Here is a 25371-nt window from a genome sequence, read left to right on the forward strand (position 1 = left end):
TTGTTTTGTTTTTGAATGTCAGAAATGTATATTTGTGAATGTGGAGATGTTATATTGGTTTCACTGGTAAAAATAAATAATTGAAATGGGTATATATTTGTTTTTTGTTAAGTTGCCTAATAATTATGCACAGTAATAGTCACCTGCACACACAGATATCCCCCTAAAATAGCTAAAACTAAAAACAAACTAAAAACTACTTCCAAAAACATTCAGCTTTGATATTAATGAGTTTTTTGGGTTCATTGAGAACATGGTTGTTGTTCAATAATAAAATTATTCCTCAAAAATACAACTTGCCTAATAATTCTGCACTCCCTGTATCAGCGTTTAAGTATACGTATATTTAGTTGGTAGAAAAACGGCAGCTTCTTTCTAAAACAATAAAAGCTTTACAAAGTTATTCTACAGATTGGTTGCCCCACAGTCGGCAGTCAAAAGCAGTCTGGGCGTTTTCAACTTTGAGAATTCTCAGGACGTAAAACATTGTCATACCAATGTGTGCATGTTAGGTGGTAGAAGAGTCAACTGACAGGCCTTTATCAAACGTCCTGGTGGCTTACCTCTGAACTTTGGATTATTTTTGATAAGCTAGAGACAATATAGAAAGTACAGAAAATACATCAAATCCAACTCAATAAAGAGATGAAAAACAACAACAATGTTGTTTTCTATTTAGTCATTAAGGGAACATTAAAGGGACAATCTATTTAAACCTGTATTTCTACACAGTAAACTGGATTTTAAGCATGAACTGGGTTCACTGGGTTTACCATGATGACACTGCAGTGTTTATTCAGTTAGAGCAGCTTTTACAAAGTTCAACTAGTGTGTGCAAATAACAAAAACAAAAGGTAAGAGTAATTCTCATTCAAAAGTCAGTTTGGAAGTTTTCACATTGCATCAAAGCCACATTTAGCCTAAAAAATTCATTTAAAAAAACTGATTTTAGCTTAAAAGTATACAGAAGGTGAACACTGGCCACTTTCAGAACTAACAATATTAGCACTGCTGGAAAACCGGGCTGAAGTTGAAAAAAGAATACACTCACCTTGAAGAACTACTGAAAGAAATATCTGGAGAAACATTTCAGTTTTTAAATGTTCCACAAAATTCACCAGCTAGCTGCTAAATCTGTCTGCAGTTTGGGGCTGGGCAGTTAGCATACACTGGGGATAAGGGAGGTTTTTTTTCCACTATTTTCCTATTGGCAGCAATGCGCATGAGAGCACTGAGGCATAAAACCAAAATAATGAGCTCACACATGCTAAAAACTCCATTAATTGCAGTCAGGTGACAACTCTGTGAGTCTGGCATCTTTTGCATAACCTCCTGTCACTATAAAAATCCCGATGCAGCTGTAGCTATAAGTGTGATTATACCACGTAAAACATTCACGGGTCATTTCACGAAAACCCGATCCCTCCCACCTGACCCCATCAGAATCAGCTGATGTTGTTTTTGTGTAGTAACTCAAGTATAATAAATGAAGCCATGCGTAATATTCCTTTCATACTGCAAATATGTTTCAAGTTACATGTCCCCAAGGTACGTAAAGGTGGGTCAAAATGTAGCATTTTCCTGTATTTCTTTCTGCATCATAACTCATGACATGAAATTTTCAGGGCTTCTAAAACCAGATCGATTTTACACCAAGCATCACATTTGTTTTGTTTCTTGCATTTTTCTTTCTGACCAACCCTGAGCATCACTGTCATGGAATACCTCATAGCTTCAACAGCAAAACTGCACCAGTTTAATCTCTATGACGTAGAGGAACAGAAACAAGCATTGGTACCCTGATTGTTTGATCTCACAACTCACTGGAGAAAACTTGAAAAAATGTATTTTAGGTAAACTTTCAGGGTTTGCATCATCATGTGCAATAGGCAGGATATGGAAGGACTCGTTTTACCCTATATTTTGATAGCAGGCTCATCTTCTAACTTTGATTCCTTCTTGGTGAAAAATAATAATTTCATTTGTGAATGTATCTTAACTGCTATGTTCATATGTTATATATATATGTTTGCAACAACCACGGGTCCTTACAATCTGAAATCTGAACCGACCCTTATATAGAATAGAATAGCCCTTTATTGTCATTGTACATATACAACAAAGTTGTGGAAATATACGTTAATCTAAGCTAAGGTGGTGTTTTGCCCCCTGTAGTGCCGAGGTTAGTACCACACATTCTAAAACCCCAAATTTCCATTGCTTCGGTCCTCATGCAAGACTGTGTTAAGCAACAGGATGTAAAGAAAGGTCAGGAGCTGCTAATTGTTAACAACAACACTTCATCTGCTGCCATCAAAACTCCTAACAGCTGCTTTGAGCGCACAGCTGAAGCAAAGCCTAAAGTCTCGCAGTAAAATGATCCGTCCCGGTTCAATTAGGGGTGGGCATAAAAGTAGAGAAGAATACATCATGTGCGAGCTGCCAGACATGCGGTCCTGGCCCTAGGCTGGGGTTAGCCACAACATCCATCCAGCGCTTTAGGCCCCATTGTGCTGCAACCAGCACCTCTGATTTAACAGCACACTTCCCCAGGACCGTCCGTCAGTGATGATTCCCAAGCAGCAGCTTTGAAGCTAAATATTGGACAGTAGCTAGAAGCCAGGTCCGCTGGTTTCATCCCAGAAAAACACTGAGAGACGGCAGCGAGGGCTAGCTGTCATCTGTGCTCTCGCCTGATAGGAGGATGAACTGCTGCCTCAGAAGCTCCTGTCTCTTTTGGGCCTCTCGCTGATCTGCATTGCTTCAGGTGAAAATCTATCCTCAGATGAAAAATCTTTTAATCAAAGGAAGAGTCTTTAATGCAACCCATCACGATCTGCGTAAGCAGATTTTATTACTGACCATGCATATATTTCACTTTGCATTAAGATCTCTGAGACAGGCTGTGTAAAGGAGGAAACCCTAAACTTTTATTTTTGATTCAGTCCCAAAGCTGGCACTTCGAGATAAATGTCTGGTGTTTAGCTGCTTGCTTTAACTCGCTGTTATTGACAGCAAGCAACTGGCCTACTGCTGCACTGACACACTTTCCACATACTAGTATGTCAACATTCATCTGTTTGCTCGCCTTTAGTCTGCCTTCCTAACAGTATAGCAAGTTTAGTTGGTTTTCAGTCACTGTCAAAATAAGTTTGTATGTGCTGAAGAGTTTGCAGAAAATAATGGAGCCATGTACAGACATACCTATAGAGAATGACAATCTAGCTAACAGGCAGTCTGAGTGATTCAACAGCCTGACCAAAAATATTGCCAAAGTTACTGTGATGGCAGGTTCACCAATTATACGCACAAGTCCTTTTTAACATTTCACTCCCCCGAATCTGTGCTGCTTTTACGATCATTATGGCAAGCCCTGGGGCACTTCTGGAGCTAAATAACAGCACTACTGCTGGGAAAATAACTAGAAAACAACATTACAACAGAGATGTAAACATGCAGTGTGTCAATCGTAGTCGAGCTGGAACGTCTGCGTGATCTGTGACTCCCATAATTAACTGTCAGTGGTGTCAGCGTTCAGCAGAGTTTCACATGAAGGTGGGTGCTCCACTAACTGGCTGAAGTCCTCCTCTCTGCACGATTTAACAGCCAACAAAACTTGCTCTGTACAGCAGCAGCAGCTCTCAGCTGTGCGCTTCCATACAGGGTGATGATCTTATCACAAAGCAGAACGTACCAACACTCTGTCAAAAGCTCTGTTTATGCTACTTGACTGTGAAACCAGCTTCAGTTGCAAGGCATGTCAGTGATGTTTTAATTCACCGCTGCTCAGCATCACACATGAAACCTGAGAGAAAACGACAGAAGGATGGAAACCATAATGTCAACAGAGGCAAACTGAGCAGTGTTACTCGAGGTTGAAACACTGTACAGTGCACTACAAAGTAAACAAATGAGGAAAATGCCAGATTGGGATAATTTAATTGTCCACTGCATTGCTAACGACCTCATTAACAAAAGAATGATGGGAAATCAGCATGGTCTGGGCGAGGAACCGCCTGTGTGACAGCCATCTGGCTACAATGGTTAGGGGGGGTTGCGATGGGGGTTGGGGAACTTGTAAGCTAACACCACGACCATCGCAACTTCCAAGTGCAGACCTAGAGCACCTCTAGATGGAAGTTAGTGGTGTTTTACTAAACAAGTGTAAATTCGACATTTTTCTCTTTAATTACTGAAAATGTGACCAAAGTCTGAAAATGAGAGAAAATATTACTAATACTGGACAAGAGCTCAATGACTTTTCTCAGCATTTAGGTCTATTTGTAGGTAATTGCAATATACAGTATAATATCCATTATACATCAAACACAGAGTGCATTTATGCACACCTAAAAACACTGTATCGTCCTTAAACACCTGACATTGTAGTGTTTTATGACTGGCCTAAGACAGGTAAAACCAAAATCTTTGCAATGGGAAGACCACCACCTCACATAGTGTAATAATTACTGGCTGTTGGACTCTGGTAATAAAAATTCAATGATAAATTCATTTTGCAGTGTCGTTTCCAACACTGCTAAATGGGTGCAAACTGGGTGTGGCCATAGTTAAGTTAAACTAAACCAAAAACTAAAATTAGGTGGGAAAAAGCATTTTGGTTAACATTTATATTTACATTTTTAAATTTAGACAAATTCCTCAACACAACCAGTGCAAGGAGGCTTTGTTCAGTGAGGTGGGATGTCTACATGACTGAGTCAAATGCTGTGCTTGAAATATATTATGGGTTCTGAATTTTAAAAGTAAAAGTGAAACCAATGACAGCTCGCCATTTTCAAACAGTAAACACTTACCGAAACAAGCAAAAGTGAAACCAAATCAATATCAAAACTAAAACTCAAAAGAAAACTAAAAAAAAAATATCACAACAGTCAATAACCACTGATGCTTCGAGGTATGTAAAATTTAAAAAACAGCCATAAAACTTTGGCTCTGCTGTTGTTCAAATACATTTTCTCAACTGCAACTCAATCAAGCACAACATCCACTGTAGTTATACAGAAGGCGGCCTTTCAGTGAATTTGCCCACTACACCTCTATACTCCCATATAAATGCTAACTGACGTAGACTTTTGAGCAATCAAATCGATGTGAAGGACCTGATTTAAATCTCCTCACTGTGACCTTAAGAAGCTGCCCACTGTTTACTTACAGCCCTCTGTGCCAATAGCTTATTATTAAATGTCAATGATATTTAAGCTCTTTATTTGTTTTTCATTTGCTTTTTCCGGCAAATTAGAAAACTTATCTCCAAAAGTCTGATAACAGAAGAATGAAATTCATGTTCTTGCTGCTTCAAACATTTGAATCTGATGTCAGAGCAGGACAGAGACAAAGGCAGATCCTGACTTTGTTTCACACACTTATATGCAAACAGCACATCATATATGTGTGTATCATACATATATAAAGCTTAGAGAATTGCATTGGTTAGTCACTGTCAGTTAGCTATAAAAAATGAATCTGCACTTTATTTTTGTGTTTAGCTTAGGACAAAGTGATGATAGATTTCTTATAATGTTTAAACCAAGAAAACAAGCTTTACATGCTACATGCTCATTTACCACTGGTCCCTTGACCATATTGATAATGTATTTCCTTGTTATTTTACAGTCAGCCATAATGCTTTAATTTAGACATTGCTGGTGTAACTTTGCTTAACACACTATCCCGGGTTTGTTTGTGGTAGCAGTAGTTACATCCATGCACATGTTTTTTAAAGCAAACACTGCTAACCATCAGGTCACTTGAATTTTCTTCTGTTCACAGGCAAATGTCTGGTAAATTATGTTTCTTCGGTTATACTTACCATGTTTGTCCATTTATTCAGGTCCTGTATTTAAGGCAAGTATATGGGAAGGGCCGCCTCAGTACTTCCTGTTTATATAGGGTCATGAGGTCACTGCGCGCATCACTGGGTGCAACCAAATGAAGGGTTTTTCATTTTGTTTAGTATTGTTTATTTTCTTTAAAGTAGCCTTTTGAGTTGTATTGTATGTAGTGTTTTACTTTTCAAACCATTTAGCTGAGTAAATGCGTTTGTCAGTTTCATGCATAATCTTATTCCTGTTCTTTGTTTAGAATTGTATTGTTTGGTCTGACCTATTTCTTTCAATGGTAGAGACTAATGAGGTTCAGGTGTGGGTAACGTCCTGTATAAAGCAAGTGGGATTTTTGCCTACCAGGTTGATTGTTTTGTGGTAGATGCCAGAAATAAAGTATACTTAGTCTGCTGATGCTGTTTACGTTATGCTACCTCACACAGTGATGCAGACTGAGACCAACTGTTTTTTTAAACAACCTGAACGTATTATCTTTAAAGGTAACTTTGATAACTTGGTTATAAAAACTTGTATGAATGTGTTCAAATATGCGCTTTGTGCCAGCGTGCTTTGACAACAGCACATAGACTCCCTCCCTGGAAGAAACAGCCCAATGACACAGGCTGTGGTTTCTGTTCTGAAACATCTGGCTGTCAGAAATGGACAGCCAACTGTTTCATTTCATTTCCAAGAAAAAAAGCCAATCTATCATTTCTGTTTGAACACATAAACTGAAAATTGTAACATATCATCAAACGTCAAGCACATACCTATAAACAAGCTTCTACATGATTCTGCCGGAGACAGAGGTCGGTACTCGGAGCCCATGTCTCACTCTGTGTTGAGAAACAACTCCTTCCACTCTCCTCTGACTGTTTTCAGATACCAGCAAGTTGCTCTACTTCCTGTTGGCATTCCTCTTTTTTCCCTCGCTGAAGACGGATGAACATTTAGAGACGAATTGACATGTCAGAACAGAAATTTAGCACAGCATAGCTCCACTTTCTGCTGCTGCACTCGGTCAGCTGATAAGCTGTGTTTTTGTTTGAACGGAAGTTGTGAAAGTGAGCAGCCAATTACAGCCGTGAGCTGCAGCACGTCACGACAGGAAGCCACATGAAAGAAAAAAAGGGGAGAGAGAAAGCGGAAGAGAGAGAGAGAGCTGGAGAGGGGGGCTCTCCGCTGGATTTCATTGTGTTGCTTTCAAGAAGGTCTAAAAAACAGATGCTGCTGGCGATAAAGTGATGACTCACACAGCACAAAGGTGCTTGTCTGTTTGCTTGTTTAGAGTAAAATGATTTACAGTGAGCATTGTTTCATGGTGAGGGAGGAGCATGAAGTGGATGAGACTTTTTCCAAAAAACACCAGAGTTGCAACAAACCGTCGTGTACAGTCCCTGCTGGGAAATGATTAACAGGTTCTGGAATTTCCCCACACGTCTTTCTGCATTGTGTCGGAACACATTCATCGATGGAAAGTTCCTCACCAGCAGCTTGTGACATTTACTTGTCCCTTTACTGCTGCATTTTGATAGATCTCCTGCAGTTTCCTTTTTGAAAGTGAGGCCAGGCCATGAAACACACACAAAATGTTACAGCTGTCACAGACACAAGGGAATAAAGATTTTCAGTTTATCTGTCAGTGTCTCTGGGTAGAAGCAAGTAAATGCAAGGTTATAACATTTCAAGTTAAGAAGCACATCAAATGAATGAGAAGCAAAAACTCATTATAAAATGAGCTAGTTGTCAGTGTGTTAGTAAAGGTTTTATAACTGCTTATTTCATAATGTATGAATGAAAGGTCAGCAGGACAAGTACCAGACAAAGCACGACGTGATACAGAACATCCAAATATTCACTGCAAGATGCAGACACGATCCAACTCTTCCCAACTTGAATCAAGAAGAAATAATAAAACTTAAATCGTTTATAGCTCACCTTTTCTTATTTCTACTTTCCCAGTCTAAACCTGGTAGAAAACAAGTAGTCTGGGGTGTTGTCAGATGACGTTAATGCATTCTTGGCTCCTAAATGTCTGGAATATGTTTGGCAAAAAGACGATTTTTCTTACCAGCGTTTATATAGTTTAAATCGTGCAGCCGTGTTTTAAAACACCAGATCACACAGTTTATTTCTTTATACAGAAATCTGAAGAGTCTCATACCTGTTATAACGAAGCACTCAGCTTCAGAAATAGTAATAAAAATATATATATGGAAAAAAATAAAACACATTGGAGAAGTTGTGAGGATGAGCTAGGTCTACACTCTGCCTAATTAAATGGCACGTCTCCTACTATTCATGAAGAGCACTTATTAAAACAAGCATTCACATCCAATCCACTAGATAAATGACTTTACACCAAGTGCCATGAAGCCCATTAAATTGCTTCTTTAGAGATGGATCTGGTCCAAACACACAATCAAAGGATTTGACTGGGATTATCTCAGATTAGAAACACTCAGGGACAAATGAGGAGATGACAGGATATCATACATTGAAAGGATAAATTAGCAGTCACATACCAGACCAAATTTGCGATGGGTGTTAGGGAATAAAGAGCGTGGAGGGGGAGACTGAGTGCTAAAAAGCAAAGCAGCTCTTTAGTTTTTAGTAAGCCCAATGATACATGGCCAACGTAAACCACAGTAAAAGCTTTTCCCTCTCCCTCTAAAACCCCCTGCCATGTAAATAAAGACCACATCAGGGGAAGAATCAAACACCAAAGTCTAAGAAATGAACGCTAAGTAACTTTTGAGAAATTAATATGTTCATTTGTTATGTTTCTCACGCAGCTCTCTTACCTAACATACACTTTGAAGTGGATTTGAAGCCCAAGTGCCCAAAGTGGAACATAATTTTAAAAATACAGCCTTGGTTTCATGAAGTAATGTTGGCGTCCAAATATTTCACAAAAATGATCATTAGAGACATTTTTACTGTGTGACTTCGTTTCAGCTCCACTTCAGTCTAAAGTCAAACTTTAACTTTGTGAAAAACGTGAACAGTTGTCAGTACTTGACTGTATTTCAGAGGGAAAACTATTGATTATTGTGGAGCGCTGAGCCTTCGGCAATTCCTTTAATAACTGCGGTGCTACAGAATTTGCAATGCACCAAACTGTATTTTAACCAAATATATGAGAATTGTGAGCTTAATTTTCAAATCCAGAGTTAAAAAGCGCTGATTTTTGCAAGGTGGATATTTTAGTTCTGCTCTAATTTGAATATTTTAAAGTGAAGTAAAGCAGGCCTAGTGCTGATAAAACACTTTTCAGGAGGATAAATAATGTAGGCACTGGTTAATGTTAGCATGTACTGCTTTGCATATTTTAACACCGATGAGGACCTCAGTTCTGTCGCATTAAACCGAGGCTTTCGCTTTCTCCCAGACAGCAATAAAAAGGTATTCTGGAGGGTTTGCGCATTAAAGAACTGTGACCTATGAACTCCACGTAATCTTCTCTGCCTTATGCTCAGTTGTCAGGCTCGTTTCCCCATTGTGCTAGGATTGGGTGCCACGGACAGTGGGAAGTAATACCCTACCTGCTCTGCTTGTTAAAAGTTGAAAAGCTCGATTCATCTACTCTTTGATCTGTTTTATCGTCTTTAATGATGAATAACGTGACTTACAGGTTGTCTTTGTGTAAGATTTTGTTTGAATTTCTCCACCGGAGACAAAAAGTTCACTCTCGGTTAAACTTTAGCTCTGGATCTGCAAATTGAACCTTTCAAGAATTTTGACAAGAAACTGATCGGTGCAGTTGATACACATTTATGCTATTATGTTACACTACAGCTCAACTGAAATCTTAATTCTCCACATTTTTATTTTTTTTTAATGAAGGACAGTATTTCATCTAATGCGCGTAAGTTCCAACTTCCATTGACCAACATTTTGTAAAACCTGTACATGCTATACAAAATATATACTATACATAACGGTCACTAAATATACATGAAAAAATAAATATACACTAAAAAGTATTGAATAAATAGAGTAACTATGACTGTGTTTGCAAAATAAAACCATTTCAAAATTGGTGACAAATTAAATGAAAAACATTGAATTTTTGGATTCCAGTGATCCAATGAGAGAGAGGCCTCACAGCAAATCAATGTGTAATTGTTCTTCATGATCACCTTTATCTTATGACAGTTCTGAAGGCACTGATAAACTTCTGAAGCAAATGTCCCCAACTCCAGCCACCTTAGCAAGCCTTCCCAACATTGGAGCACAATAAAAAAAAGTATAACAACTATTATTACTAATGTTACTATTTTAAAGGAGTTTGCACTGAAACTCTGGTTTCACTCTCCTAGCTATACCCTACATCACAATAAAATGCCTACAGCCCTACAGTACACAGCATGACTGCTGCTTTTTCGGAGTAGTACAAGAAACTTTCATAACAAAATGGCACTCCACATTCAACATGACAATAAAATAACATGTGAAATAAAGAAAATGTTATCTTGATGAAGATTTATGAAAATCAAACAGCTAGAAAATGACGCCTACGTCAAAGTAAAAACTGCAGTTCCTCCAATGGCCACATGACAAAGCATCTGACAGTGATCCAAAACGCACGGTATGTGTGTAGAAGCTCTCAGCTCTTATTTGCAGTTTATGTGTCAGAAACTATTTAATAAACTACATTTTAGAAAAGAATAATTACTGGGAATATGACACAGTCCGATTGGTTTTTGTAGGTCTGGTTTCTGTAAAATTTTGTGATATTTTATTTATTCTGTGGTGATATCTTCCTATAAATAAAGAAATACAGTGTATGGTAGCATATAAATTGTGTTTTCCAACATGCTCTCATTAATATTAAGAAGTATGCTCATCAGTGAGTGCTATAAGGACTGGGAGCTGCGAAATAAGTCTAATTAGCTGTCAGTTCAGGCTGTTGTCACGGGTGATTGGCAAAAGTTCAAAGTTGAACAAATTCTAATACTGCTGCATTGTTGTCACACACTCCATATACGATAATTAGGAAAGGTGCATACATTAAAAAAAATCAAATCAATACTCTAACACAAAGAGTGCTCATATCACAGATGGGACTAAGCAGCTGCTAACAACATCACCCCTCAAGCTGATTAACAGCCTGTGTGCTCTTGAAATTGCTGTCAAACTATTTTTAGTGCTTGCCCACACAGACATTGCATCAATAAAACTACCAATTACCAGTACCAACATTGTCAGATGAACTGTAAATTCAAGCAGAAGTGACAAATACATTCAGAATTCCTCTTTATGGCAGTCACAGTTTTGACCACGAGTGCGCAAACACGACGAGTTTGTATGAAACGAGTATAAAGTCTCGGTCTGACATTAAATAAACCTCCTGACACTGTCACCCCGTTCTCACGCTCACACACACGCAGTACCTCTAAATGCAGTACTGAATGCCTTTGATCATTCCACTTGATCACAGCTCTAAGATGTCAGCTGTGTTTGAGATAGGGAGAATTTGTCATTGGCTGCAGCCAGCCTTCTCTCCGTCATCCAATTTCACTGCCTTGATTTACAGCAGACGCCAGCAATTTAAGTGTGAATGAGGGTGTTTCGCAGACACATAACTCCACATCTAACACCTTCTCATAAACAATAAATTGCCGAAGTTATTTTGTTCTTGTCTCATCCTTCTCTATTAACGAGGCGTTATTAACAAGCGCAGCAGGGAACAAATTCTAATCTTTCGGATTGCTCACAGAGGCTTTTGCTTGCCGCTGAAAAACAAAAAAAGCATTTTATTGTCACAAAGTTCTAAAGCAAGGTCAGACGTTCAAGGTTGCCGCACGGTTTTAATATTCAGACTTGACCATGTAAAGCTTCAGGAGGTAGAGCATTTTCACTCCATTAGAGAAGGGACAAGCATAATTATGAAAATGAGATAAGGGAGAATCAAAATGACCTGATTGAAAAAAAGAGAAAAAAGTCCTCCAGTGCAGAACTTAGTTTGATTGATTCAGAGCAGATGAGCCCAGGGCTCCACTGTTGGCAGCCCAGGGTTCATGCTGTAATGATAGCTTTATAATTAAGATTAAAGACCACAGAGCACAGACAAGACACTCGAGTGGTGTTGGGGGCTTCTCTGATGATACTGGGAATAATTGGAGAGAAGTATCTACAATCCCTACCTCCCTAAAGAGCAGGCGAATGTGGGTATCACTATATGCAAACACTGGGTGTGACTGACAATCGGAATGAGCTTGAAATACCACAATCGCTGACGTCTTTCAGAAAGCGTGATAACTCACGATCTCTGTGTCGCTTCAGGATGTTAAAAAAAAGGGAGAGCTTGATTTATGTATTACTGTACTAGTTCAGTTCAAAAAAATGAAGCAAAAGGCATGTGTTAAACAGAAGATTATGTATTATTATGACTATTCGCTCTTTACACAGGGCAGATTGGAGAGCCATCTGGGCAGCAGTTACGACTGAGACAGACTGACTTCTGTTGCTAATGAGTTGGCCAGCATGAAATGAACAACCACATTTTCAACAACTTTCTCCTTTTGTGATATTTGAGGAGGTGGCGACACTTTCTGCTCAACTTTTTTAACAACATTTTTTTTCATAACGTCAGCACGGACGGGTCGGAGGCCCTCCCCCCTCCGCCCACATGGCCGTCCTTTGTTAAATAACGTCTTCAGTCGCTCGTCTGATTTTCACCATTTTTCCGCAGCTCATCAAGGTTCGTGTTCAAAGTGGCCATCATTTCTCACCTTTGCTGACACCTTCTATCTGATGAGGGTGAAGTCAAGTCGCTTAGATGACTAATAATCATATCAAAGGTGCCATGTCATGCAGCAGATTTAAATAAGAGGGTTTGAGGGAGCATTTGCATGCATCTGTATGCCTGGGCTAAGAGGCTAATGTCATAAAGTACGGCGCAGACATGATTTAATGTAATCTGTCATGTCATATGCTAATCTTCAGTCCTCTCGGTAACATGCAGCATGTTAGCACGGGGAGCTTTCAAGGAGCACTACAGTAAGTCAGAGGTGTGCTATGAGACGGCCTACAGCGTGTGTTTGCGTTCTCCTACAACTCAGACTGCCTACAGTTTGGGCTGTCATAACATTACATGACTGAAATCATAAAAAAAACACAATGACAACATTTTAACATCTATAAGAAAATAATACGAAAACACAAAATAATATTTTTTTTTAAAAAGCCGATGAAATGAATTGCAACCGAAATAATAAACAGCACAGGGAAAACCATATCTGTATAATATGATGTGTATTATACACATGCTTTGTTGGTATTTCACATCAGTGTATTGGTACATTAGTTCCGTGTTTATTTCCCAGTCGGACAGACGTTATTAGCAGGGATGCACAGATTGTGAAATTCGTTGCCGATGTTTAAAATAACAATTTGGCTGATAACCAACACCATTTTTTCCCCAGTATTTAGATTTTTTTTTAAATTTATTTAACTTTTTGTCCCCGGGAAACGAGCAAATTGTCACTGTAAAAAACAAAACAAAAAAACAAAACAATTCTGTGCCCCTGGTCCAGATCCAGATCGGGGGATGGGTCGGGGCAAAGATGCCCAGACCTCCCTGTCTGGAGACACCACCCCCAGCTATAATTTTGGGGTGGGGGTGGGGATGTGGGAGGCATTCCCAAAACAGCTGAGAGAGATCATCTTTCCAGCATCTCCTGGGTCTGTTCGACAGTTTCCTTCCAGTTAGACGAGTCCAAAACACCTCACCTAGGAAGCATCCTGGCCAAATGCTGATCTACATCTATCACCTCCTTCTAATGTGGAGGAGTATCAGCTCTACTCTGAGCTTCTTCTGAATCATCAAGCTCCTCATCTGATTTGTAAGACTGACCCCAGACACCCTTTCGATGAAGCTCATCTATGCAGCTTGTACATTATCTTCAGTCTTATCCTTTTGGTCATGAGCCGCAGCTCGTGGTTCGTTGCTTTAGTGCTAAACCCTATCTTTACCACAAGAGAACGGTACATTAGAGTGGTACAACGGGCTGGTCTAGAAGTTCTTCTTCACACATCTGTCAATCATTTAGCCAGCACAAAATTAGTGGGACAAATCATATAAATATTACACATTCACATCGCCAGTGTCATCAACAGGACCAACACTAATCCATACCAATGTATGGATTGGTATGGATTACTGTTACTGTTAAGCTTTAACAGTAACAGCTTAAGTTACTGTTAAAGCCTCAGATTGACTAAAAAACCTACAATAAAGTCACTTCTGCTATGTTTTATCCAGATATTTACATATTCTAGTCTCCATACAGGCAAATTATTTGATTTGATTTAGTCTCTGTGCTTTTGTATCTACTTTCTGAGCATTTGCGTCCAACCCTGACCTCCTCCAACACTGAAAGTGTTCATTCTAATGAATCCAAGTTGATCCCTAAGCTGGTGACAGGGCAGCCAAAGGTCAAACCAAAGCAACAGATAAGACCCATAGTTAAAACAAAATCATCGTCAACTAACTAAACAAAAGAAAAACTGCAACTAAACCTCCTAGCAACTCAAAGAAAAGAGAAGAGGGGAAAATGGCAGCGCTCCTTTCAAGCTTTCTCTGGCAAGGTTAACACGAAAAGATGAAAACAAAGGATGAATTAGCATAAGAGAAGCAAACAAAATAATACGGTAAAGTGGAACCTAAACTAGACAATAGCATAACACAGTTGCACAGCCTCACAAAAGCACTCTGACAGATACAAAAATAACCAAAGCTCGTCTATCCAGTTTGCTGTTCTTTGCTGCTCTAGATTTTTGCATGTGGAGGTGGATGCTAGTGACTCAGGTGTATGATCCAGCCTTCTTCAGGATGATCCCAAGGGAATGAGTTTAACAAAACTAAAAACAGCATATCTGTATTTAGTATCACCGTTATCGTTTGCCTTTAAAGACAGGTAATTGTCTGTTATGATGGTTAGAGGTTGGGATCTGTGTCGTGGACAATGCCTTCTTTTATAACCAAGGCACACTTTATGCAACAACAGCTGAAGAGACAACACATCGTACACGTCCTTCGTGGTTTTGGTTGTTTACATTAAAAGGGCTTTGTGGGAAATTTGATTTTCTTCAAACCATAGTGTTTATAATTTTATGCCCATTTCTATCTTGGATAAAATACATACACACACACACACACACACACACACACACACACACACACACAGACATCTAAAGTGATGAATTACAATCTCATAAAACACTGGTGCATTTGGCCGCTCATCAGTTACACGATGTGACCTTTTCTTGATGAGGGTAATGCTCTCTTTTCATAAAAAGTGCAATTTTCACACATAGTTTTATCACTGGCTCACAGTGCACATGGTGAAGAGGGGAAAAAAGGAGCTAAATTTGGTCACAAGTGGCACAACTGCAAAAATACCAGAGATTGAAAAATAAATTCTTTGGAGGAAAATGTCAGGTACGAAGCTGTGAGAGCGACTCTGGAGGTCTGACAAGACACAATTACAGACCAGCCCCCTGCTGAGAACTGGGATGTGGTATTTTCATGTTGGTAGTCTCTCAAGTAAGCACCATAGCAGCACGGCACACCCCACTTTGATCTGTGTGGAAGGGGTGGCTGCTGCCTCCCACTTTTGTTGCTGATATAGTGTGAGAATGAACGTGGACAAAGTCAGCAAAGGGTCAGCCTCTTCCAAACACAGAGCCAATGAATGACTATATAAAAGATATATAAGAGCATGAAGCCATAACCTATTACCTGCCCATCTGTAATGCATTTTATACTATAAATATAAAAAGCAACATACATTGTATCTCCTTAAAGTGTACCATATATTCTTCTGCATACATATGCAGCTTACTTTGATATATCCAGTATATATTCTCATCTAATAATATTTCCAATTATTCATGCCCTGAAGACAGCCTGATAAATTGCCTGTGGTAATTAAAATGATTAAGTGAGAAGTGCAAAATGGTAATTTATCCTTGCATGACAGAGTTAAGTAAACCTGGTTATAAAACCAGCCTAATTAGCTGTCGTAAAACAGAGCTGAACGGTAAACCAGCGAGCAGGTAGTTACAAAGAATTAAGGATTTTATTTCTCACTCTCCAGATGGCCTCCTTGCATATTTTTCACTTTTATTAACTAAAGATCTTTATGTGTTACATTTATTTGACCTAATGCTCAACTGTGCAGCAAAGAAAAATAATTTTTTATATTATAATATTCAAAGATTTTATTTTTTTTCCCTATTTTGAATTAGAAAATTCAGTCACCAATTATTTTAAAAATTCTAATGAATTGTACTGAATTTTTTTTTTAAATCAAGTATCCAGAATTACTTGGGTTTTTTAGTGAATAATAATAATTATTATTATTATTCATGTTACCAATAATTTTTTGGTCACATGATCCTAGTATATTTGAAATCCCTTTCTAATGCTAAGGTCATACTAGGGAACAGTTGCTGGAGACTGTGGCACCGTCGAAATTACTTTGACCATGTGGAATGTGATCTTCTTACTTTTGAAATGGTTTTATTAAAAGATGTGAACCAGGCCTACGACCAGCTGCAGTTAGTTGTTGTCTTCAAAGCAACTTTAAAGCAACTTTGTCTCAAAACATCAATAAAAGAGCAATAACACAGAGTCAGTTTAACTCATAATAATCTGCAAAAAATTGACATCATTCAAAATTTCCTTTGACTGACTTTAACGTGTTGGCAATCTGTGGGCTTTTATAAATTAAACAGAAATTATTTGCAAACCACTGCCAATCTGTCAGAGTGATAGCAGTGATAGTCAGTCCAAGTTGGACCTCGATTCTTTAAAGATTGTTTGTCTCCCGTGACCAGACCTGTGCAATTGTCTTGCAATCAAAAGCGGTCACGGTAACTACTTGCAATTGGTCACCAAATACAAAAAACGTCATTGCAATCACCAGAAAACAACCGATTGCACAATCGTAAAGAGTGCTTTGTCCTGTTTCTATTCTAGTGTGACAGAGCCATAAAAAAGAGACGCCAGTTACCATCTTCCAAATGTACAACGTCTCCAATTAGTCATGCTACTGTTTTTAACTGATAATAACCTAACCTTCATCCTCTGTTTTCCACAAGCTAAAGATTTATATTGACCATAGTACATCATTACACCCAACAAACTTTGTTAGTATTTAGTTTTTTGTCTTATTTTATGTCTCGAGTTTTAGCAGTGCTTTTCACTTGTCCAAATGCAACAAGGTTCAAGAGTTTTCTGACTGTTTTTGGAAGTGTTACAAATATGTCAAGGCATTCATGAAAACTTTACTTCCTATAGTAAGATAATTTAAAAAGACTAAACTAACAGTAACACTATTAAAAGCTAAACATAACCTTTTCAAACAATAAAAACCACATGAAAAAGGGCCAACAAACTCAAAAATGATTAAAAAAAACAAAAACAAATTATAATAATCTGCTACTTCTACAATAAAAGAACAATGCTGTGCCAAAGTAGACTCAACTTCTAAAAAATATTTCTTGTTGCTTTAGCCAGTCTTTATCCACATATTTTTTTTTACCATGGCAGAGCTTTATGATAGATGATGGAGCCTGAACAGATGATTGAGTCTATTTAGGCTCTGTCTGCTAAACTATTTCTTCAATTGCATTTTAGTCTCTTAATTTGACCTTATTTATCTTTTAAAATTGATGTGAATTTTTGCTTTTTAAATTTGAACATGAATCAGTGGCTGTATGTTAGAAGTTCACTGTTTGTACTCAATTTGGAAGTTTTATATGAGCAAAGGATAAAGACTCATAAGCACATGCATATAAATGTGTTTGGCAAGGTAATGTTCTTTTAGGCATAAATGTTTATGGCCTATGCTTTCATCCACGGCAGGTGTTGTAGTGAGCTTTTAAAGGCAAATCAATCTAAATCGTTAATTAGATGACTGTTTAAAACTTGCAGTCATTCTTAATGCTACTCTTAATACATCAACTGCCAAATTTACTTGTGGTGTGTGAGGAAAAAAAATTTAATAAATTCAGCAGGCTGTAAGTATTTCTCTTCTCATTTATGTCCTTTGATATCTTCTGTCTCAATTTGGCAGGCCTGTTCTCAGTTAAGGTTAGTCTCTCTTCTCCCATCCTGTCTTTGATATGAAGTTACACTGGATCTCCGACAAACAACATGTCGCAACCAATGCACAGCCCACAGAGACACGCACAATAACCTTTCCCAACATCGCCTATCTCAGCACAAGTCTGTCACATGCTCAATGGCATTGCATGTGACACTACACTCGGGGGCAGATTTCTCCCAAATATGATTTGAGATGATTGAAAGCTTTTTGATTTAGAAGTGTATTCTCTTAAGCTAAGTGCTCTCAGAGACCATCAAGGAAATTTAATTGCCTCACTTAGAGAAAAAAGCAGGTTTTCTGACCCAAATGATATCAGATCTTAACATCTCAATAGAAACACATGGAATTGGATGGTCAACTGGGCGCCTAATGTCATTGGGAAATGCAATTTTCTGATGGCATTTCCTAAGTCTGTCTCACCGAAAGCACAAGATTGATCAAAATCTTAATGAGCCATTTTCAGAAGTGGACTTTGGCTTTGGCTTTATGGTAGATTATGGAGCCAAACAATCATAAATGTTGACCTTATAAAAGGAAAGTTTCTATATTTGAAAAGCAGGCAGCCTGACATGACTACCCAGTAACAGGGCCAAGAAGAAAGGCAAAGCTTCACAAGGAACGCTGGTAAGATAGTAACTGTGTATAGAACCCACAACCTGTATATTAAAAAAAAACACAGACAAACACATCAATGCACAGCAGGGGAGTATTTTGTTGTGATTGTGATGCAGATCTGTGCTGATTTGTCCTGTTCTTTTCTCTAATATTATGTTGTATAATATCTATCTAAACAGAGCATCTAAATTTCCCACAGCGATCTCAGCTGCCCAGCAGCCTTTTGCTGGATAGCCTCGATCTGTTAAAGCCAAGTGCAATTGGATCATCCCAACCTCTTCAAACAAGGTGGAGATAATGTCTGAGTTGAGAGGGTAACACATTTCAAAGTGAGAAGGAGAGCCATGAAAGATTTTTGCATAAACAAGGACGAGATTTGTTTTACTAAGCTAAAATCAAAGAAAGTTCATAACTAGGCATTCAACGTGTACAGTGCCATACTCAACTAGACTTTGAAGACAAAAATAGTTAATAATAATAAATATTTCCCACAGAACTGAAAGAAAGAGATACACTGTCCAGGACAAAGCCTGCACTTGTACGCTAGTGTGTGCGCCTGTGAAACAGATGGCTGTAGTCATGGTGACATGCATGAGCCATTTCAATGCCTTGAGCTAAGCATTTTCATTGTTGCCATCTTGGCGTTTAGAAACCAGTGACAAGCAAGGTTTGGATCTGACTCTAAAAATGAATGCTTATTAGTTAACAGCTTATGATTGACAAGTCACCAGCCAATGACAATATCCTGGATAATTTTCCCAACTCTTGGAATAAGCCCATAAAATCATCAGGGAAGTTTTTAGTAAGGTCACAAAGCGATGGAGCAGAAGACTGCTTTACTATCCGGTCGTTAAGTGGTAACGTGACGAATCCTACTTCCGGGCCTAAAGTAGTCTGCGTTTAATATGGCTTTTGTGTTGTTAACATGTTTAATGTTTTGTATTTTCTTCTATTTAATCTAAAAAAGCTCCTAAAACAGTCAGTGATCACTGTTGACCTCCCTCGGCTTTTATTACCACTAATCATTTATTTAAGCTCAGTTTTTAAAACCTTAGGATGTAACTACAGCCCAGCCCATGCAGCAGTATATGAATGACTAACCTCGTATTGTGGATGGATTATCTCAGTTGTTCTCCTGGCTGAAGTTTGGTCCTTTTACAGCATCCTGCCATGTGATTACATTTGTTCCTGACCACCGAGAACACTCACGTTAACTTTTATCGAGTGCAAAAAAAGTTAGCTTGTTTATATTATGCTAACATAGCTGTGTCGCTAGCGGTCACGTAGTACATCATTATATACCAGCTAGCCAAACTTCAGTAACCCTACAAACGTCACTGCTGTTTAGTTTTCTGTCTTCATTTATGTTGGAAGTGATAACAGAGCTGTACGTTTTAATTTGTTTCAAAAACCCCGCAGTCAGGACATGCTATATTGTATTTAGATAGAAGCTAGTGAGCTAACTTCCTGCTAACTTCTAACTCCGTTAAATGTCATAAATTCCGTTTTCATGGATGCCTGGATGTTAAACTCAATTGTTACACCTGGTAGAGCAGAACGCTGATCATTTTATTAAAGATGAAAGACATTAGACAGTTTGTCAACTCTCAGTAATGCCATAGTGATCGTTTGATATATGGACCTGCAGCGGAGTGACGTCAGACTTAACGACCGGATAGACTTCCACACAACCAGAGGTCTTTCTGCAGCTGTAGGAGTCATCACCCATGTCTATCTTTAAATATTGTCCAAGGCATGAAAGGAAGTTCCATCATACTTCATTTTATGTTACATGTTGGACAACAATGTTTCTGTTCTTCAGCCTTGGTGAAGTAAAGCTCTGGTCTCCACCTCCTTCACGTTCTGGTTGGAGTATCGCCCACTGCAGTCCCAAATGTCCTCTCTGAGGACTGCCACTACAGTGACCAAACCAGAGTGCTAGTAAGGAAACACAGGACAGGAAAGACAGGAGCTCGCTTGCTAACAGCAACTGAGCTTTCAAAATAAGAGGGAGGGGATTGTCCAGTAGTAAACCACTCATATTGTTTTGTCAAACTGAGTAAAACGTTAAAATAAATATCCACAACATGCTTCTGTAGCACTACCAAGTACATGTACACATGCATACGCCATTTATCTTCATCTATTGTATTTTCTCTTACACAGTCACCCTACTGCAATTACAGGGAAACTTGAAGGTGCTCGGTTCATATCATGTCTTCATTCTTATAATGTTGGTAGTTGAGAACCCCTCTTAGTCTATAACAGTTAAACACCCACCTATAAAATGTGGGTGGTCAGTGTTCATCCTGGCAGGCACACACTTTATGTGAGGGACCATTATTGCTAATTGTGCAGCCACTAGTAAAGGCTGGCAGTGAGCTGAGGAAGAACTAGGCTTTTAGCTCCATATTATGAGCATTTGTAGGAGCGCTTTTCCACTCAGCTTTCTGGCACCGAGTGAAAATTGTTTTACAGACAGAGCAGAGTGAGACTGACCAATGAAAACAGCACTTTGAAGCATTTCTGTGCATAACTGATGTGGTCAAAGGTAACATGCAGCCATACAGCAGCTCTAGACTCCTGCGTGCTGGCATGTTCAGCAAACTGTATAATCAAAGACAAAACTGTTACTACAACGAAACATCAACACTTTAAACTTTCTTCAACCATTTTCAGAAGTTGCTAAATAAAGCGACTGCACATTTTAAGAGTTCTGCACGTCTTTTTTTTGTTGTTGTTTTGGATCTTTTTTTAGCCATTCATTCAGGCTCCTTGTCACTGCTGTTCTAAAGCTCCATTTGGATAAGATTTTATGGGGTGATTTTAATATTGCCTGCCCTGGACAGTGATTGTAATCCCGTATGGGGTGTGAATGCAGGTAATTTTTCACTCCCTCCCCAGCAATAATTACAAGCGAAATTGCCTACTGTTTTTCAGTGTGTTCCTCCTGTAATTTGAAAACGGTGTGGAGCTACGTCTTTGTGTGTTAAAGTGAGGCGTTCCTGTAGGAAGAGCTTTTTCCATCTCCTCATTTTATCACCTCAGTGTGATGTTTTTTTGGCCTTTGTGTGAAAATGGAAGACATCATTTTCACACAATTTTTTGCCAATCTAATGTAAACGTTCAAACTAGAACATACAGACCTGTTTGGTAGGCAAGATGACCACAGAAAGATATCAGGAACTACAGCCTACGAGCCCATTAATGGGTAGATGTACCGGTAACAGCAATTAAGGAAGATACAGCTTTATATTTGTCATAAAGCTGCCGTCAAAGTGCGCTGAATGAGCCAAATTGTTTTTGTCGCTTTGCAGCTTCACTGTTTGCCACTGGAAAGCAGTTTTTATAAGCCCAAACTGAGGAGGCCACATCTAAGGCAGAATAACTCCACAGACAAATTGAAACAGTTATACGTGATTCAAAATCTCATATGGACTGTGGATGTTTCCTTGGAAATATATTTGAATAATTTTTGAATTTCTTGAGAATCATTTTGTGCAACACAACATTTTTTTGATCTCTGCATTATGTTGTTTACAGACATCTGTGCAGATGAAGATAAGGGGGAAAGTGCAATCTAGTCAAGCTCATCTCAGACTGTCCTTGAGGCTTTGAAACAAGATCCATTTAGATTGTATGGCAGAGTAAGGAATATGACCTATAATATCTACACCGGCTTTGTAGATAATAATCAAGTGAAGAGGTCTTAGGAAAATAGATTGAACCCCAATTCTAATTAGGATCCAATTATAGGGTGGGAAACAAAATCTAATTAATTTTAGAATGGCCTGTAGTTCCCATTGTTTTGTGATTTGATCTGGTTTGGAGGAGAAAGGCAGGGGTTTTTCTCAGATTGTTTTTATTTTATTCGGAAAAACCTGATTAGGGCTAACTGCTGAAAATACTATTTTAAATGCATACTTTATTTTTTCCACATTACTTAAATGCATCGTTTTTCTCATTCACTTGAGAAGATAGAAAATTCTGTCCAAAGAGAGAGAGAGAGAGAAACTGAGAAAGACTTGGATACTTAAGATGTACAAAAAGTAATGGTGAGACCAATATGAAGAACTACAGATGAAAAGAATTATAGAAACTCAGCAAAAGAAGTAAAGAAATAGCAGAGTCAATAGAGAGTGTTTTTCATGGGCACAACCCATATAGTCAAGCTTATTTTTAAAATGCAGGCTTAATATAATGCAATAACATAATAAGTATTATAGATATGATATATAATATATATGAACATGTCAAAGGAGCTTGCAAAGGAGAAGCTTCACAGACATATATATGAACATGTTATTTATTCTTGGAATTTTTAATTTAAAAAAAAGAAAATAATTTTTTTACATCAAAAGTATTTACATCAAATGTTGGAAAAAGTTACATTTATGCATCCCTGTATTTATTTATTCAAAGAAGCAACTTTTAAAAGTGTTCTATTTCCACAGTTTCTTATTTTATAACACCGCTAAAAGAAAAGTAAAATGAATAATGACAACAAAATACGTGGAACAGATATATGTCTACATAAACTATTCCACATACTTTGACAGTAAAAATAAGACAGATTTGATAATGTGCAAAGACTTAAAAATTAAATGTTAAATGCTTCAGATTTACATTAAACTGAATTTTTGTCCGTATCGAATCTTATAACGCTATATTCAATGCTAGTCCCAGTGGATTTTTGTCCACGTTCACATGACATCATCACACAGTTGCTGCAGATTTGTTGGTTGTATATCTGTATATATATATGAAGTGGTCTATCAAGGTGCTCTATTGGATTGAGATCTGGTGACTGTGGAAGCTATTTCAGTACAATGTTTACACGTTCAACAAACCAGTTTGAGATTATCTGACTTTTATGGCATGGTACATGTGTGCTTACATTCTTGTATTTGCATAAAAGTGTTTAGAAACTATGATTTTGGAATATCTTCTCTAGATAAAATATAATGGATTTATAAACAATCTCAGTCACTTGGTTGCTTGACGGTAAATAAGATTTGATTGTCAGCAAAACTGACCTTCCCATAAATATTTCCTAATAACCACAAAGGTATCAGGACAATCTCACCTTACAGTACTATACCATACAGCTGACAAAAGTTATCAGCTCTTAAAAAGAGCTAAATCAGTTTCCACATGGATAATATCATATCAAGGTGTAACAAATAGGACAGAGTTAACACCAGCGTGTTCCTTTAGAGTCATCCTGGGACTGTACGACCTACTATGGTGTTTGTTTGCCATGTAGTAATGAACTTGCGCGATTCACTAAAACCGAGCCGCTGCCATCACACTGTGACGGCAGAGCTCACAGCTGCCTGGGAAATAAGATAAACTATTAGCAGATGAAACTGAGCTATCAGTTCCATCTCACATGAATCAGGAACTTGTTTGCCTCTGCACAACCTTCAGGAAATACGCAGGGCCTCGGCTGGTACCACGAAATGACGGCCAGACACCGCGCGCAATTAAGCCCAATGTGGCACGGGCAGCCATTATGCATGAAATCAAATTACCTTCATTAACCTGCCAAGTTGGCTGAAGGCGTCACTACCCACCAGTTCTTTCTCCGCCCTCGCGGAAGAAGATGAATGACAAACCGAAAGAGGTGTAGCATGCTGATATCCCTGTGGAGTTCTAATACAACATCCCCTCCCAAAATTTTCTAATGCATTCATACTCATGGAAACCATTTCTGCTGCCTCTACCACGTGTGTTTTAATGTTGCAAAATGAAATGCATGGCTTGAAAACAATATCACACGGTATGAGATAATTAGTTCTCCTGGCTTGACAAATGGGCCAATACCTATGTGCATACATGCTTTTGAGCACTGCATATGTTGCCTTCATGAATAGGCATTGTGCCGCATCCCCGGTCGTAATACATATATTTATTGCCTTAACGCCTGAACAATGGCGGCGCAGAAAAACAACCATGCTAAATTACAGCAGACTGCAGTGAATAAAGATATCGGACCACAGATAGGGATTTTGGCCACAGCGGTTTTCTGCCTCTGCTTTTACAAAGTATCCTGCCTTTCTACCACTGACCTCATTTTCCACCATGGAGGATGTCAAACAGTGTTGAATTTACACTCTTAAAAGGGAAAAAATCTCCCCCACAAATGGTTATTTCTCACAGGAAAACAGGAATCAAGTTAACAACAAAATGCAATCCTGTCTGGTTTCACATATAATCATTTGGCCTTATGTAAAACTGCCGGCAGAGGCACCAGGGGAACTGATATTTGTGGTGACTGGCTATCAGAGGCAGCATCAGAGGTAAGTGATTCTATTTAGATAGATAATAAATATGCGGTCATGGGGAACCTATACCCAAAACCCACATAATGACTTTCTGCTGTGGCTGGAAGAGGAGGTTGCCAATCAGTCTTTACAATATTTACATCAATTTGCTCCCCTTCATCCTTTTCAGTGCTAATTCTATTTCCTCTTCATTACGAACACCATATTTTTAATGAGAGGGGCCTTTTCCCAGTCGAAATGTCTCCTCAATTCTCCTTTTTATCAGTCACACAGAGGCTTTTAGGCTGGAGGCACACGGGTATCACATGGTGAAATCAGTCTTGAATTCCACTTAGCCGGTGCTCTGACTGATTGAGGAATTAGCTTGAATGCTATTTTGAATGATGGCACTGCAACAGCCAAGACAGCTATACGAACAAAACTAAAACTGTATACTATTTATAAATTAAAGTGTGTAATGTTTATTTACATTTCACCCCTGGCCACTGAAAAGGCAGACATTAC

General features: G+C 38.5%; 1 protein-coding gene across 3 annotated transcripts in view; it reads right to left on the minus strand.

Moving 5' to 3' along the window:
- LOC309700953 (uncharacterized protein) overlaps nucleotides 1–25371 on the minus strand; it is a 129336-nt gene that overhangs the window by 80747 nt on the left and 23218 nt on the right. Inside the window, exon 1 of one of the 3 annotated variants that reach the window (XM_082524882.1) lies at nucleotides 6614–6881. The exons of 1 other annotated variant lie outside the window; for it this stretch is intronic. In XM_082524882.1, coding sequence (XP_082381008.1) covers nucleotides 6614–6671 — 58 coding nt within the window. In that variant the 5' untranslated portion in view covers nucleotides 6672–6881. Of the gene's footprint in view, nucleotides 1–5830; nucleotides 5866–6613; nucleotides 6882–25371 lie in introns of those variants that run through there. One more of the 3 variants, XM_082524883.1, reaches the window with a different exon arrangement.

Source organism: Aulonocara stuartgranti (assembly GCF_965226115.1).
Source record: "Aulonocara stuartgranti genome assembly, chromosome: 23".
In the NCBI taxonomy this organism is placed as follows: domain Eukaryota; kingdom Metazoa; phylum Chordata; class Actinopteri; order Cichliformes; family Cichlidae; genus Aulonocara; species Aulonocara stuartgranti.